The sequence below is a fragment of the Mastigoproctus giganteus genome, chromosome 3 (genome assembly GCF_048544385.1).
Source record: "Mastigoproctus giganteus isolate SK-2022 chromosome 3, ASM4854438v1, whole genome shotgun sequence".
NCBI classification, from domain to species: domain Eukaryota; kingdom Metazoa; phylum Arthropoda; class Arachnida; order Uropygi; family Thelyphonidae; genus Mastigoproctus; species Mastigoproctus giganteus.
In genome coordinates this window covers 235,266,562-235,285,031 of record NC_143577.1, presented here as the reverse complement: position 1 = coordinate 235,285,031, position 18,470 = coordinate 235,266,562, and the positions used below count along the sequence as shown (strand labels likewise).

The window sequence follows — 18,470 nt, the reverse complement described above, 5'->3', positions numbered from 1 at the left end:
AAGTGTGCATATTTTAGATCAAGTTCAATGTTCCTATTTCTTATGCCAACTTATTGTTTACTTGTGATACTACTACGCACTACCTACCTACCTACCTATTTTATGAAACTTTAACACTGTTTTTAAAATTGATTTCTTTTTGGCAAGGGTGTTGTGAAATGTATACTTTTCATGATGCTATCATTCATATGGTGACTATTTGATTCTTTTTGTATTGTAGACATGAAGACACCTAAAAAATTTTAAGAATGTTTAATAAATTTTTTTATAATTATATAAATTTTAAATAAGTTAATAATACTGTTTAATAAAATTCGAAGAAAATTTTTATCTAAAAACAAATGCATGATGGACACAAGGTTCCTGGTTTCCACCTTTTCTCAAAGTTATAGTAACTATATGATTTTTAATAAGGCAAATATACAAACCCGTGGCTGCTAAATATGATTAACATTTATATTGATTGATTTATTGTAAACTCCACTGACCTGGTGGTCATGCTGGAGTATAAACAAGAATTTTTTTTTTATTGATCAAAGATTCTTTGGTATATAATACCAAATGTATATAATTTGGTATATAATGGTATATCCTAATATTTAAATTTAAAGAAGATGGAAATATGCAAGGCTAATTAGTAGGGATATGCACAACACTAATTTCTATATTTATTTATACCATTCTTAGTAATAGAATGATCTAAGAGTTTGTATATTCAGAAGATGATAACTGTTTTTAGCACAAAAATGAAATTCCTGATCACAGTGATAATTGTAGTTGGTCTGAAGAAAGAAACATGGACCCTTATCATCATCTTTCTTTGTAAGACAGTATGATCATTGCAAATTATTCATTAGTAAAATAAATTATTGTTTTATAAAATATTAGTTCACCTTAAACTAAAATCAAATTAATTTTTCTCTCTTTTTAAATTTTTTATTTAGTTGATCGCTGCACCAGTGATAATCAGTGTCAAGAAACACAAGTATGCCGAGCTAGTAACAGGGGATATAATGACTGTGAAGGTAACTTTAAAGAAAACATTTGTTTATTTGTTCATGTTTATATAAAGATATATATTCATTATTCTGCAATTTTAATAAAAGAGTCAGTTTTAGTAAAGCATTTAATTTCTTAAGTTTTTTTTTTTTTTTTGATTATTATAATATAAATATTCAGAAAAAATCTTTTACACACTATCCATTCATGAATCTATATTTGAAATGACTCATTAAGAAATAAGAGGTAAAAATAAAGTATGACTTGCATGTTTATATGCATTGTCAAAAATAACTCTATGAAACCTCTTATGATTTATGTATTTTCATTTAAATATGTATTTTTATACATGCTTTCATTTTCTTGCTGCCAATTAATCAGTAATATTTAAGTGGTTTATATTGTATTGTTGCCAGATAGCTAATGGTACATAGTACCTCTAATTTTATAAAGAATGCTTTTTGAGCGCCATCCAGAAATTATTTGAATGAAAGAAACTTGACTGCAGCCATACTAGTACAATAATGAACAGTTTTTTAATATACAGTTTGTCAAAAATTCTTTATTTTTATTTTTAGATGCATGTGGCTTTGTACTTTGTGCAGCTAATGCTGTTTGTGTTCCACGTCAGCATGTTGGAGTATGTAAATGTCATGAAGGTTTCTTTGGAGATCCACTAGATCGAGGTTGTGAGCGTGGTAAGCTAATTTCTTGTAATCTCTAAATTTAATTACACTTTTGAAAATTGTGTCATATTGCAATATGTTATTGAATTCCATGAATTTTATAGTTTAATATTTTTCTTTGTTTGCAGCTGAATGTCAGCAAGATAGAGACTGTCTGAATACAGAAGTCTGTGAAAATTACAAGTGTATAGGTATGGGCTTGTTGTTCTTTATAGTAAACAGTAGTAACTTTCAAAAAAATAAATCTAAAATAAAATGTATTTTAATGTATAATTTGTAAATTTTCATTATCATTTTTCCTTATCTATTTGTTATAGTTAAATTATTATGACTCCGAAATGCTTATTTTCAATTAAGAACCTTATTAGTTTCAAATTGTAGATGTTTTATACCATTTTATACATTTAATATATGATACAGAATATATAAATATTCTGTTATATCGTATATTAAATTTTGATTCTTGCAGTTAACTCCGAATGTGAATTGTTAACTATCACAATTTAAATAGATATAAGCTAGTTAATATTTCTTTTTGAAAAAAAAAGATTTTAGCATTAGTTTTCTAATAATTTTACATATCTGCATGTAGATCCATGCAAACAACGTATAATTTGTGGAAACAATGCCTACTGTCTACCACAAGATCATGCACCTTTGTGCAGATGCCATGAAGGTTATGAAGGAGATCCTATTGCTGGTTGTCGTGCTGTTGATTATTGTGCAACTAGACCATGTCATCCCAGTGCTCTTTGTCAAACTAAGCTAGGTGGCTATGACTGTTATTGTCCTCCAGAGAGAAACATTGGGGATCCCTACTCAGAGCCTGGTTGTGAGTATTTGAAATTTTTTTAATTATTTCATTAGATATAAGTTTGAAGTGTTATCTGCTTTTAGTCTACTATACAAATCTTAAACATGTCTAAGATTTGTATAATCTAGCATTATTAGTCTGCTTTTACAGATACAGTAATTGAAATTTGCTAAATAAGATAAAATATAAGTATTTTATCATGATTTAAAGATATAATAAATATATTTCTGATTTTTAAAGGTCGAGGAGAGAATGAATGTCCTAATGGTGACCCAGATTGTCCTCTTACAGCAGCTTGTGAGAGAGATGGCACCAGACCACCTATGTGCAAAAGTGAGTTTTTATTGTTTTTGATGTAGCAATGTTTTTTATAACGACTAAGATGGTTGCTGCATAAAAGAGCATTACACATTTTGTTTTATTTTTATAAAGTATACAATTTACTATAGATATCATGGACATGCATATATTTTTATACTAAGGAGAGGATTGGATGGGAAGATTTCAGTGGTCATGATGAGCTAGAGAGAGAGAGAGAGAGAGAGAGAGAGAGAGAGAGAGAGAGTGTTCAAAAAATTTTTTTTATATAATTTGAATATCCTTGAATTATTGATACTGGTTCATTTTTTCTGACTGGTTAGAAATTACTGTAGATAAACTCCATCTTGTTTATGTAAATATAATATTTAAATGAAATAGGTTTGTCACTTTCAAATTTTTAATCAACTGAAATAATTGTGAATTATCAAAGTTCTTAAAATTTTAAGATTTCTCAAAACTTAAATTTAACACAGTCTGCAATAAATGTCTGTTTTGGATTTAAAACTCAAGAACATTAATTTATATAGCAGTTTAAAGTGTGAAGAGTTTGTATCTGTGAATAGGCTATTGATCTTGGACCCATAGTTTGAACTCTCAAGTTCAACTGTGCCTCCTCCTCCTCCTTCATTTACTTTGCTCAGCTGTATTGTTTTGTCATTGTGTTATGGGTTGAAGTTATATGCCCAGGTGGACCAAATGTTTAGTCAAAATGTAAGTTTTTGGAACTAGTCAAATTGGGGATCTTTCTTCAGGAAACCTAATTAAACTTCAAAGAGCTGCCACAAGTTGCGATTTGTCAATTTGACATTTTTTTTTCTCTAGCCAGAGATGTGTAGTTGACACACAGTTAAGACTATTTAATAGCTGTAACTGTAGGTGGCATAATGATGTTCAACTTTTGACATTAATCCTCTTGAAACAAAATTCACATCGTTGAATAAAGCCAGACTAGATAAGATGGTAGATAACCATATTTGAGAACAATACATGAGCAGAATAAAAATTAGTTATAATATTTCAGTATTACACATTTTTTAGTCTCATATCATTCTTGAAGATCAAAAATGCTTTCCTTATCTTTGTCCTCATTGATTTAATTTAAGAATGTAACATAAACTTTCCATCCAAAATTACTTTTAGGAATTTCACTTCAAAGGTTGGCCTAAGCAGGCTATTATTATTAGTGTTAGTAATGGTCATATGGTGCAAGAAAGCCTAAGGCTTATGCTTTGCCAGCCAAAAAAAAAACAAAAAACAAAAAAAAGAGTAAAAAAATAAATAATAAAAGAAAAGGAAATATACAACATATGCATTTCCCTCCTCCTGTAGGTAACTATCCAGCTGACCTTTGAATTTCCCCAAACCGTCAGCCTCAACCACCCATGTAGGTAACTTATTCTAGTAATTTACTACTCACTGGCTAAAATAAAACTTCCTGCAATCCAGTCTAAACATCTCCCCCCCCCGTAACTTGAAATTATGGCCCCTAGTTCTAGAATCATTTATAACCATGAAAATTTCTTCCTCATTCATTTTACTTTTGCCTCTCAGAGCCTTAAACACCTCAATCAAGTCTTCTCTAAGGTTGTCGTCATTTGGTTTTTAGGAGCATTAGTAACTAAGGCCATATTGCTCTGGGGATATGCAGTGGTCATTCCCTGACCTTTCCGCATCCTCCGTATTTGGTGGTCACGGGCTCGAACCCCGGTCTAATCAAGGAGCATATGCTACACACTGCCCACCTGGCTACGGAGGCGCCCCTCCTCTAAGGTGCCTAGTTTCCAAGCTGTGTAACCCACAGGTGCCTCCGTAGCCAGGTGGGAAGGAGCAGCAGTGTGTTGCTAGCACACGCTTCTTGATTAGACCGGGGTTCGAGCCCATCACCACCAAATATGGAGGATGTGGAAAAGTCAAGGAATGACCACTGCATATCCCAGAGCAATATGGCCTTAGTTGCTAATGCTCCTTAAAAAAAAAAAAAAAAAAAAAAAAAAAAGTGCAACCCACATGTTTAGTCTTTCCTCATATGTCTTTTGTTGATCTCTTAAGTGTGGTCTCTTAAGTGTGGTCTCCATACTTGAACACATTATTCCAAGTGTTTCTAACAATAGCCTTATATAATGGGATTATGACATCCATATCTCTACTAGAAAATGTTTGATAAATCATCGATACAACACCATGGGCCTTCCTTGCAACCTGTCTACAATGCTCGAAGAACTTCATGTCTGACTGTATTATAACTCCCAAGTCCCTTTCTTTCACTGCTGACTTTAGTTCAACTCCACCAAGTAAAGTTATTTTGGGATTGTTCCCAGATGTAAGCCCTTGCATTTTTCTGAATTAAAGCATAGCTGCCACTATTCTGACCATCCCTGAAGTCTATTTAGATCACTCTGAACAAGCTCAGATTGGTAGAGTACTCTACCAATCTTTACATCATCTGCAAATTTAGACATCACACACCCTCTGTCTCTTCATTGATGTCATTTAAGAAAATCAAATCATATCAGGGAAAATCAAGGATCAGTATTGGGACCACAATAGTGGTCCCAATACTGATCCTTGGGGAAACCCTACTTCTTACATTAACCCAATCTGAAGAATAACCATTTATCAAAACCCTCTGTCTCTTGCCCTGAAACCATCCTGCTTTCCAGCTAAGGATTTTCCCATCTGACTCCAACCTGTTCCATCTTATAAAGTAACCACTCATGTGAACCATGTCAAATGCTTTGCTAAAATCTAAATAAACAATGTTTAAATTATTCCCTAAATGCAGCTCATGAGTAACCCTGTCAAAATAGCTAACCAGATTTGTTAAACATGATTTTCCCTTTACAGAATAATGCTGTGTATCCTTAAGAATTCCATTTCTATCTAAATTATTCTGAATTCCACCCTTGATCATTGCCTCCATGAATGATTTTCCCTACTACTGAAGTCAGACTGACCAGTCTGTAATTTCTTACTACACTCTTAGAACTGCCTTTATGTATTGGAAATACATTGACACTTAATCTTGGCACTATTAAGGAATCTAATTTAAAGATTTCAATATGAAAAGTTTATATATTAAGTTTTGTATGTGCTCATTTTTAGTGAAAAGGATGAAGCATATTTGCAGAAGTCAATCAAAAAAATTTGATTGACTTCTGCAAATGACTATATGTTGAGTTAGAGTAGTAGTAGTGGTGATAGAGTGATCAAAGAAATCATCTGTACAACCAAAGAAAAATGGTGGTTGAGCAAAATCGATCAAACAGATGAATTGCTGATCAAGTAGTAAGATAGATAGAAACCTATTCTGCATTTAATTAGAATTAGTTTAACAAGGAAGAAAGATTCCCCTTCAATCCTATTGTGTAATAGGAACTCAATAAATGAAGCAGAGTTGGAACTGAGATTGAGTTGAAACAGCCCTAAACTGAAAAAATTACATGCAAATTATCTTTATTCTGCCATGATTGGTAGATTAAGACATGATTGTATGCAGATTATCCTTTTGGGGCATAGTGAATGAAAATTGTTTTTTTGCAAGGCTATTCTCAGCTGTTGATTTAAAAATTGCTTTGTCTAGAGTTTCACAAATAAGGAAATCGTTCCAATTGACTGAAAGCCTTTCATTATATTGGGAATCATTTTGTGTACCACGAAGATGGAACATAAACTTTCTTTAGTGCTGATTGAATAAAGAAATTATAATCTATAGAATGCATAAAGAAATAATTTTTTTTGAAATAAATAATAAGGAAGTAACAGAAAGTCAACTTACAGCCAAGAATTAAACCTAAACAAAATACTGATATTACATAATAAAACTAAGAAAAATACACTGTTGAAGGAGAGAATGACAGACAGGTGCACAGGTTTATGCTTAATGCCTCCTATAATTCTTTAGAACATTGTATTTATGTTCTACAGCTGCAATTCCCAAATTGTGCACTATGGCACACCTGGGCACCACTGGATATTTAAAATTTTCAAGGGAAACAATTAGTAAGTAATTGTGATTATTTAAGAATGAAATAAAAATATTATTTTTTCTTTCAATTTATGTGTATTATTTTTTAAATGGCTACTACTTTGTTAGGACATAAATACTTATTAAGTTGTTTGGACTTAACTACTTGATAAACGGAACTGTTGGGTGTCTCTTTTGGCCTAGGGGGCCCCATGAAAAAATTACTGAGACACTAAGGGCACCGTGAACCGAGAAATTTTTAAACCTTGTTCTAAAGTATTTCTTCACCAGCAAGACTTAAAGATTGTTGTAAATATAATGTATTGGTTAAAATTTCCATCATGATTTTATGCTAATGGTTGTACTAGGGAATTCAAGTATTTTAGGTTACATCATAATAGATTAAATAAAATCTTCAATATTTATAGTGCACTTAGCTATTTAAAACAGTAGGGTCTTTTAGTCAAGTTTATATATTAGTTTTTAAAAGTAGGATGAAGGTTACACATATTATTCACCTATACATGGTTAGGTTTCAGTAACTAGAATGAAAAGATGTATGTGATCAAAAAAGGATTACAATTATGGTGTTTTGAATTATCACAGAATTACTGGACAAATGAATGTTAAGGTTAGGTCAACAATTAAAAAAAGAAAGGATAAATTTGAAAAGAAAAGGATAAAGGATAAATAAAAAGGATAAAATATGGCATAGGAAAAGCAAAGAGAAATTTCCTTGAATCGACTTTTAGGTCATTTAGGGAGATGATAGGAGGCGATGATAATGAAATAGAAAAAAGGGTTGAGATTTATTATTAAAAGTAAATATTGATAGAAACTGAGTGTGTACAACATGGTTGGATGAATATTGAAATATATTTTTAAGTGATCTAGATAATAAATTGATACTTTTCTTTTTGTGTAAAGTAGTTCAGTTTCTAATTATGCATTTAGTTTTGCTAATCAGCCAAGATGGATTACTAATTCTTATTGCCCATGTTATTGTTGTGGATATAGTGTTTAATCTTACCTTTTCTTATGCTTTGTTTGATTAGATCCATGCCTGAAGCCTGGTGTTTGTGGAATAAATGCCCAATGTCGAGTAGAGAATCATCGCCCTGTGTGCTACTGTCTCCCAGAATTTACAGGAAATCCACATGATCAGATTCGTGGATGTGTAAGAGGTAGGATTTTTTCCATAATTACCAAAACATTTACTTTTGTTATATTATGTAGTGTCAAAGAAGATAAAGAGAATTTACAAGTGAATAAAAATAATAATGAATAATAGCTTTGTCAGTAAATTGAATAATTAAAAAAACTGTTAAAATGGCAGTTATTAATAATCATTACAAATAATACTGTATTGCTTAATTTCAGGTTATAAATTCTTCATTTTGGGTTTTATGTTTTATGAATTTTAATTTATTTTTTGCTGTTTTAGTGCCTTCTGTATGCGCAGAGGATTCCCAGTGTCCAGCAGGATTAGTTTGTGAAAACAGACGGTGTAGACGTGAGTATTATATTCCTGAAATTATAATTGAATTACTTCATCTTTCTTCATGAGTGTTTTAATTTAATTATCGTTTAGTGAGTTTTTAATAATTCCCTTTGGAGAGTTATTTGTGGCTTATTGCCACTGAATGTTTGATTCCACTGTCAAATATACCTGCCTTTTTACATTATATCACATCATATTCAGTTCTCTCCAAATTTGAATTAAAAAATCCAAAATATAAAAAAAGAATTAGTATTTGTTTACCTCAATACTAAATAGTATTCTTAACTCATATTTTATCTTCTCTGTCTTTATATTGCAGTACTACAATGGAAAAAACAATCTTGTAATACCAAAAATCTTTTCATAATACAGTAAATGTTATTTATTTTTTACTGAGTACAACTTTGTAGCAGTAAATGCATCAACAGTGGTATGTGTATGATTAGTATGATCAGGACTGCTCTACAGCAGTAGTATATAATGACATAGCATGAAATGTTACATTGCATTTCATTTGTTGTTAGCTAACTATTCTTATGTCATGTATATAAGTCAAATGAAAGCAAAACATTCATCAGAACATTATCCCTGTTGCAGCAGCAGCTATATGGATGGTTGGGGAGCAATGAGCAGCACTAGAGAGACAATGTAGCATTCACAGCAATAAATAGTGCAGTAACAGTTTTATTCAGTTTCCTACAACAAAGGATATCTCTAGAGCAGAAATCACTCGGCATATGAACAAAAAAGAAAAGCCATGTTCCTTGACTCATAATGGCTGCTGTGTCATTTCACCCATAGAGATGAAACTGCCAACTTTAAAAAATTACTCATTGATCCTCAAAATTGACATGCAATGTGTAGTGAAGTGAGTAGAAGATATTCTCTGCTAGTGTATTCTCTTCAGAAGTGCAAGAATTTTCTAAAGTAATGATTAAGCTCTTGCTAGTTCACATAATTGTTTTAGATCTAATTTTATTTTCTGAAATGGCAAATTCTAAATTGGAAGCATTCAAGGAAGTAATTTTGGAAGCTACTAGGCGTTCCAACTGAGAAATACTGCTCTAGGTTTAGGCCCAAATGGATGTCAGATGAACTAATGAGACTCATGGCAGAGAAGAAAAATTGCATGGGTTGCACATAAATTGTCAGGCGATGCAGAAGCCTATGGTAGATACAAGCTAGTCTGTAATCAAGTCACAAAAGAGGTTAGGCAAGTGAAGGCAGATTATGAAAAATCTCTGGAAAAGGATGCAAAGAAAAAAGCAAAGACTTCTTTACTTATATAAACTCTAAAAGGAGGGGGATGAATCAGATTGGTCCACTTGATATCAATGGTTTGACTGTAGATGATCATTCTCAGATAGCTGCCGAACTAAATGAGTATTTTGCATTTACATTCACACATGAGGAGTTATTAAAAGAGGAGAGGGCCAGATGTTTATCAGATTCTGACAGGGAGTTAAATGATTTTGTAATAACTGAGAGCAAAGTGGAGGAGAAACTGTTGAAGTTAAACATAAGAAAGGCAGCTGGGGTAGATGGAATCTATCCAGTTATATTAAAGGAGGTGGCAAAGGAAGTAAGCAAACCCTTAACCATAATTATGAGAGCATCCTTGGACTAGGGGGAAGTCCCCAAAGACTGGAGACGTGCAATTCTATCTCCAATTTAAAAAGGGCAATCAAAGGGTGACAAGAGTAATTACAGACCTGTTAGTTTGACTTCTGTTCAAATAAAATAATGGAGTCACTGATTAAAGAAGCATTACAGGATCATCTAGACAAGACAGCAGTAATAATTCAGACAGCATGGGTTTGTCAAGGGAAAGTCTTGTCTGACCAATTTGATTGGATACTATGGTGTGGTCACAATGGAACTGGATGCAAAAAATAATTTTGATATCATATACTTGGACTTTAGGAAAGCTTTTGATACTGTTGCACATGGAAGACTACTGTACAAATTGGAGCAGTATGGCATTAAGGGCAAGTTGTTACAATGGATAAAAGGCTGGTTGAGTGGGAGAAGATAGAGAGTGGTAATCAATAGATACTGCTCTACATGGATAATGTTATTAGTGGTGTCACTCAGGGTTTGGCATCAGGCCCATTGTTGTTTTGTATATTTATCAATTCTGAATTTTGAGTAGGTGTTACAAAAGTAGGAGTTCTGACAATTGTCTCAGAACTCCTACTTTTGTAAAGCAACAAATGAATTGTGTTTCAACTTTATTTGTGTTCAAGTCTGAAAATCCATCAAGATTAACTCTCTCTCTATCTTATGATGGCTCAGGTGCTTTGATAGAACAGAAAAAAACTAAACTACTGGGTAAACTGTAACCAAGGTTGGGCTCCAAACTTGGCCATTTTCTTTTCAGAAATACCTCTATCTGTGGTTGAAAATAATAATTGGATTACATTCTTCCAAAGAATTATACCATCCTAAACTTTCAAACAGATTGCTGGACAATGCACATAAGCATGTTTTTAAAGCAAACCTGGTTGAAGTGGCTCATCTTGCATTGCAGTGTGATGCTTGAAGTAATTGAAGAAACAAACCAGTTATGAATTACATCATAGCAATGCCTCAGCTAGTATTTTACAAGACCTTGGCTACAAAGAATGACAGAAACGTGACAGAATATATAGCTGAAAAGATAGACAAAGCCATGAACAAAATAACTTTTTCTAAATTTTGCAATGTTGTGACAGATAATGCTACAACAATGGTAAAAGCAACATCATTACCTCAAGAAAAATATCAACATCTAGCTATATAGACATGTGTTGCACATATTTTGAATTTATTAATTAGTGATATTATGTACCTAAAGACTCAAGAAGACTTACAATTTAGAGCCAAATTAATTGTTAAGGAAATTAACAATACACAGATATTGTGGGGTTTATTTGATGTAATCTAGACAGAAACGATGCAATACTACACATCTCGGTTACCAGTAAATACCAAGTGTGATTCAGTTCTGTTTTGTTTAAGTAGTTTATTTGATTTGAAGCAAGTTTTAAAACTTCTTGCTGTGAAAGAAATTTAGTAGTCTCCTTAAGCTAGAGCAGTACTATGTTAATTTTGGATAAATATACAGAAACTGTTAGATTTAATCACTCTCATTGTAAAGTAGATTACAATATTGAAATCTTTTAGTTAAGCATGGTTGCTAAATACTTCAAAAGAATGTGAGCCACTTTTAACAGGCACTTCCTAAAAGCCAATTTTTAAAGTAAGAATCAAGATAAGAATCAATTTTTCAAAAGTTAACCAAACTTCAGAAATGGAGAAATATGGCTGCATTCTGCAGGAACAGAGGCATAAGACCAAGCCTTGGAGAAAACAAAGTGCCCTTAGACTTAAGACAGAAAGCTAAAAGTAATGCAGAGAAATATTTATTATGAAATTAAAACAATGTATTTCTCAATTTTTTTCTTCCCAAACCCACATAATCAATTCTTTAGGGAGAGCCATATTCAAAGATTTTTCTCTAAACTTTCTTCTCTCAACATCAAAAAGATTTTAATTTTAAAGAAATGAGATGAGATTAAGTAGAGGAAGGTTTGAGGAATATCTTTGAATATGACTCTAAAAGTTATAGACAAATAAACCTCTACACATGGAATAAAGTAGCGAATAATCTCCATGGATTACTATGTAGATTATTACTGATTTAAAGAGTAAGAAATACATGGAATACCATCCATAACCTACTACTTTATTGGCGTCTCCGTAACCAGGTGGGAAGGAGCAGCAGTGCGTAGCACACGCTTCTTGATTAGACCGGGGTTCGAGCCCGTCACCACCAAATACGGAGGATGCGGAAAGGTCAGTGAATGACCACCGCATATTCCCGGAGCAATATGGCCTTAGTTGCTAATGCTCCTAAAAACCAAATAACAAACAAACAAACTACTTTATTGATATGAAGAAAATACTAAAATTGTGAATATTAAGAATTTTTTCAAAAAATTATTCACAAGAATTTTGCTTGGCCAATAACAGCTATCAAAATATAAAAAAACAAGACACCCAGGCATTTGGCTGATTTTATTTCATTTTGTCAAAATGAAAATGCATGCACACATGCACACACCTCAATGCATTGTGGCATCCAGACTTTGTCACCTTGTGATGTTTGTGTCTTTAGAACACTGAAAAATGGCTTTACAGTATATTGATTCTATCAAACAATATTACTAACAGTGACCAAAAGATTTTTATGAGCAGAGTATGAAAAATCTGGTGTGCAGTTGACATAAATTTTGGGGGTAATTTTTTTTTAAAAAATCAAGAAACAGTTCATTAATGATGATCCTTGAGGCTACCACAGACATTCACTCAGATATGCCAGGCAAGCTGTGCTTGCTACCTAGGAGTCTAAAACACTGATGGAACTGATATTCAGATGACATTCAAGTCAATTGGACCTAATGAACTAATGAGACTCGTGGCAGAGAAGAAAAATGCATGGGATGCATATAAATTATCAGGTGACACAGAAGCCTATGGCAGATATAAGCTAGTCTGTAATCAAGTCACAAAGGAGATTAGGCAAGCAAAGGCAGATTATGAGAAATCTTTGGCAAAGGATACTAAGAAAAACAGCAAGGATTTCTTTATTTATATAAACTCTAAAAGAAAGGGGATGAATCAGATTGGTCCACTTGATATTGATGGTTCAACAATGATCCTGCTCAGATAGCAAACAAACTGAATGAGTATTTTGCATCTACATTCACACATGAGGAGTGATTAAGGAAGGAAAATGCCAGAAGGTTATCAAATTGCAACAGTGTGCTTAATGATTTTGTAATAACTGAGAGTAAAGTGGAAGAGAAATTGTTGAAGTTAAATATAAGAAAGGCACCTGGGGTGGATGGGATCTATCCAGTTATATTAAAGGAGGCAGCAAAGGAACTAAGAAACTAAGGAACTTAGCCATAATTATCAAAGCATCCTTGGACTCAGGGAAGGTCCCCACCGACTGGAAATGTGCCAATGTATCCCCAATTCACACAACTTGAATGGGTTGAGCATGCTGAATTCTGATGGGATCCTTCCACTTGTTCAGATTACGAACCTAAGGGGGCATAAATTCAAATTAAGAAAGGACAGATGTAGAATAGATGTGCGGAAATTTGCCTTTAGCCAGCGGGTGGTTAATTGCTGGAACAAACTTCCATCTGTCATTGTGGAAGTTGATAGGTTGAATAAATTTAAGGAGGAACTGGGCATGCATTTGGAGGGAATGGTGTGATTTTTTTTTTTTTTTTTTTTTTGGCTGATGCTGCACTTGCTTTCTTGCATCACATGCCATTACTACTACAAGTAATTACAGACCAGTTAGTTTATATTCTGTTCTGGGTAAAATAATGGATTCACTGGTTAAGATGCATTGCAGGATCATCTAGACAAGACTGCAGCAATAATTCAGACACAGCATGGGTTTGTTAAGGTAAAGTCTTGTCTGACAAATTTGATTGGATATTATGATGTGGTTATTAAAGGAACTGGATGCAAAAAATAATTTTTATATCATATACTTGGATTTCAGGAAAGCTTTTGACACTGTTGCGCATGGAAGACTATTGTACAAATTGGAGCAGAATGATAATAAGCATAAGTTGCTACAATGGATAAAAGGGTGGTTGAGTGGGAGAAGACAGGGTGGTAATCAGTGGGCGCTGCTCTTTGTGGACTAATGTTATTAGTGGAGTTCTACAGGGTTCAGTTTTTAGCCCACTGTTGTTTTGTATATTTATTAGTGATATTGATGAAGGTATATCAGGCTTAGTATTGAAGTTTGCAGATGATACAAAGGTTGGGAGGGTTGTTAAAGACAGTAATGGCAGTGTACTATGGCAACAAGATCTGGAATATTTGGGCAGATGGGCGAGAAGTGGCAACTGAAGTTTAACCTTGACAAATGCAAGTACTGCATATGGGCAGAAGTAATCCCAGAGGAACGTACCAACTGTGTGGTACTACACTTAAGGTAGAAAATGAAAAAGACCTGGGAGTAATTGTGCAGTCAGATATGAAGTTTTCTGAGCAATGCAGACAGGTGGCAAGAGCAGGTCATGGAATTTTGCTAGCAGGAAAAAGGTGATTATCCCTTTGTATAAGCCAATGGTCAGGCCATGCCTTGAGTACTGCATACAGGTCTGGAGGCCTCATTTTAGGAAGGATGTAGATTGGCTTGAGCGTGTACACAGAAGGTCAACAAGATTGGTGAGGGAAATGAAGGGATCCTCTTACCAAGAGAGGCTTAAGTTCTGCAAATTGCAGCAGCTGGAGACTAGGCACCTGCGAAGTGATCTGATTGAGGTGTATAAGGCCTTGAATGAGTTGAGGACGCTGAACTCTGATGGGTTCTCGATGATACATATTTAATACATAAACATGTTGTTGTTATTAGGAGCATTAGCAACTAAGGCCATATTGCTCCGGGATATGTGGTGGTCATTCCCTGACCTTTCCACATCCTCCGTATTTGGTGGTGATGGGCTCGAACCCCGGTCTAATCAAGAAGCATGTGCTACGCACTGCTGCTCCTTCCCACCTGGCTATGGAGGCGCCATTCTGATGGGATTCTTCCACTTGCTCAGATTATGAACCTATGGGGACATAATTCAAATTGAGGAACGACAGTTGTAGGATAGATGTGCGGAAATTTGCCTTTAGCCAATGGGTGGTTAATTGCTGGAACAAACTTCCATCTGTCGTGGAAGTTGATAGCTTAAATAAATTCAAGGAGGAAATGGACAAACATTTAGAGGGAATGGTTGTGTGAATTTTTTTTTGTTCTTTGGCTTATGCTATATAAGCTAATATGTTTGCTTTCTTGCGTAACATGCCTCTATTACTATTAATATTATTATTACTATTACTAATTTCGGTGAAGTCCGGACAGTCTGTGACAGCCAAATCCTCTGCTTGCACCTTCACGATGGTAGGACTTAGTAATCCTGGGTAGAAGCCCCAAGTGCAAGCCAACTGCGGGTGACTACCCAGGTGTAAACCAATGTAAGCAGGGGTCGAGGTGTGGCGCTCACTCCACACAGAGGAATGCCACCCCTCTGTGTTACCAGGCAATACTAGGTGGTAGATGACTCTCATCAACCAGTACAATACCATCACTTTGCTTATTGGAGGCTTGAAGTGGTGGAACCCATGTTTAGTGTCCATAGCAAAGTTCTGGTCAATCCTCCCCATCTCTTCCATCATGCAGTATGATTGATGTTTTTTGAAGTTATGATGAACACGGCGAGATCCAAACTTCCTTACGTTTTGAGGGCACAGCTCTAAAATGGTGTTCGCAGGCTGGCCACTAGTTAGTACACCGGACCGAACTGCAGGGAGTCCGAGTAGTGTGTATGTGGGGGGGGGGCATTGTGCACCCCCCTTTTCTTACTATTGAATACACCATGAATTGTCAAACTAATAGAGCAAACTTATCTGTGAAAAGATCTGAACCTCCCAAACACTTCCTAGTTCATTTCACAAATATTCTTCTTCTCATTTCTAATCTCAATGGTGTCCATTTCCACTTACAATCTGCCAACTACATGTACTTTTTCTAATAGCATCTCAGTTATTGGTTGATTCAACCACTGCTCATCTTAGTTGCCCAGTTTATTCACTGTATGATTCCTTTCGCCTCAAAGGTGGTACTTCTGCATATAGCCGTTCCGATATTCCCTGTCAGAGACTTGGTAATTTGGAATTTCCTCTTTTTGATCCTCTCTGACTTAAAATCTCTCTACCTCATTCTGTAAAATTCATCTGTTATCTCTACCATTCTCCCAACTCCACTAATCACTTGGAAATCCTTGACTTCCTCTCTTTGCAACTTGACTTTCTCTAGTCCAACTTTCCTAACAGTGATGTAACTTTCCTTGGTGATTTTAATGTTCACAACTCCAGCTGGCTTCCGTTTTCTAGTCACTCAGACCCAGCTGGTCAAGATGCTGAGGCTTTTGTAATTACTAATGACCTTACACAGATTGTTCATTTACCTACCAGAATACCGGATAATCCTAATATACAGCCAACATGCTTGATCTTTTTCTCACAAACAACCCTTCTAAGTATATGGTAGAAGTGAGTGGTCCTTTAGGCACCTCAGATCACAACTTAGTGATTGTCCCTTCTCCAATGGAGCCTTTATTTCATGGTTATTCCCAACCCCGTGTTGTTTGGCATTACAAGAATGCAAAATGGGATGACCTGCGAGATTTCTTTTCTTCTTTTCCTTGGTCGGATTATTGTTTCAAAACTTCTGATGTCAATGTTTGCTCAGATCGTGTCAGTGAAATTATTCTTGCAGGAATGGAATCCTTTATTCCACACTCCACCTTAAAATTGCATCCTTTATCTAAACCTTGTTTTTCCAATAAATGTGCTAAGGCCATTCAGGAGAAGAATGTTGCATATTGTAATTGGCTTGTTTCCAATTCTTCAGTTTCATTTTCTGGTTATACCGAAGCTTGCAACTAGATTTTGACCAGGCTAAGAGTAGAAAACTTGCTTCTTGTCCTAATGGTAGCCGTGCATTCTGGTCTCTTGCCAAACCTATAGGGCACAACTTTTGCCAATCCCTGCTCCCACCTCTGTCAAAACCAGATGGTTCCATTGTCACTTTAGCCAAGGATAAAGCTGACCTGCTAGCATCCCATTTTTCTTCCAACTCATGTATTGATGACCTTGGTAAAACACCTCCCACCATGCTCCATTCAATGCTTCCTGTGGTCTTCTGTCAAAAGGATGTCAGAAGGATTTTTACGAATCTTGATGCTAAGAAAGCTCCAGGTCCTGATGTTATTTCTCCACTTGTTCTCAAAACCTGCACTATCTTTGCCGCCTTTTTTCACTTTCTTATTCCAAAGATGTTTTTTCTTCTGCTTGAAAATTTGCTCATATCTACCCAGTTCCTAAAAATGGTGAAAATTCCCTCCCATCCAATTATTGCCTCATTGCAATTACTTCTACTCTTTCTAAAGTAATGGATAAATCAATTAACTGCCAACTCTTACTTAAATTTTCTACAAACCTTTAATCTGATCAACAATCACCAGTATGGATGGCGCCTCTGTAGCCAGGTGGGCAGGAGCAGCAGTGCGTAGCACATGCTTCTTGATTAGACCGGGGTTCGAGCCTGTGACCACCAAATACAGAAGATGCGGAAAGGTCAGGGAATGACCACCGCATATCCCCGGAGCAATATGACCTTAGTTGCTAATGCTCCTAAAAACCAAATAACAAACAAACAAACAAAACAAACAAACCAGTATGGATTCCGTCAGTGTTGATCCACTGGTGGTATTCTGGCTTATGTTATCCATTTATGGACAAATTCAATGGAAAAGTTTGGTGAAACACAAGCAGTTACTCTTGACATCTCAAAGGCTTTTGATCGTGTTTGGCATAAAGGTCTTCTAAACAAGCTTCCATCTTATGGTTTGCCAAATGTTTTCTGTAATTGGTTATCCAGTTTTCTCTCTGATCGCTCACTGCCAAATGTTTTCTGTAATTGGTTATCCAGTTTTCTCTCTGATCGCTCACTGAGGGTGATGATAGATGGGTCTCTGTCTTCTTAAGTTCTCCACTAATGCTGGTGTCCTCCAGGGTTCAGTTCTTTCCCCCACACTTTTCCTCTTGTATATTAATGACCTTCTTCCATTGACTGAAAATCCTATCCATAGTTTTGCTGATGACAGCACATTACATTCCACTTTCCATTTTGAGAAACCTTGCCCTGCTCAATCAGCTTCAACTTTTCAAATATCCCTACCAATTCCTTAAATGCTGATCTCCAGGTAATTCTCCAGTGAGGCGAAGACAACTTAGTTGATTTCAATCGTTCTAAAACTCAGTTTTATCTTATATCTGGCAAAAAGGATTCTTCTGCTCCTATGCTTACCTTTGGTGGTACTCTGATTTCTAGGCAAGATAATATATCTCTTTTGGGGATTACCCTGACTTCTACTCTCTCTTGGCGCAAGCACATTACAAATATTGCTTCCTCTACATCTAAAAAACTTGGTTTTCTCTTTCGCTCTCGGTGTTAGTTTTCTTCCAAACAGCTGTTCACTCTGCAGAAATTCACCCTACCATGGAATATTGTTCCCACATCTGGTGTGGTTCCCCCAAAACCTCTCTCAGGCTTCTAGA

General features: G+C 35.0%; 1 protein-coding gene across 3 annotated transcripts in view; it reads left to right on the top strand.

Annotated features, from left to right (window-relative positions):
* LOC150088897 (uncharacterized) overlaps positions 1–18,470 on the top strand; it is a 599,507-nt gene that overhangs the window by 393,624 nt on the left and 187,413 nt on the right. For all 3 annotated transcript variants that reach the window (XM_090369705.1, XM_090369706.1, XM_090369707.1), the window contains 7 exons: positions 945–1,025; positions 1,578–1,697; positions 1,814–1,876; positions 2,278–2,517; positions 2,740–2,832; positions 7,840–7,968; positions 8,229–8,297. In XM_090369705.1, coding sequence (XP_090225831.1) covers positions 945–1,025; positions 1,578–1,697; positions 1,814–1,876; positions 2,278–2,517; positions 2,740–2,832; positions 7,840–7,968; positions 8,229–8,297 — 795 coding nt within the window. The remainder of the gene's footprint in view (positions 1–944; positions 1,026–1,577; positions 1,698–1,813; positions 1,877–2,277; positions 2,518–2,739; positions 2,833–7,839; positions 7,969–8,228; positions 8,298–18,470) is intronic.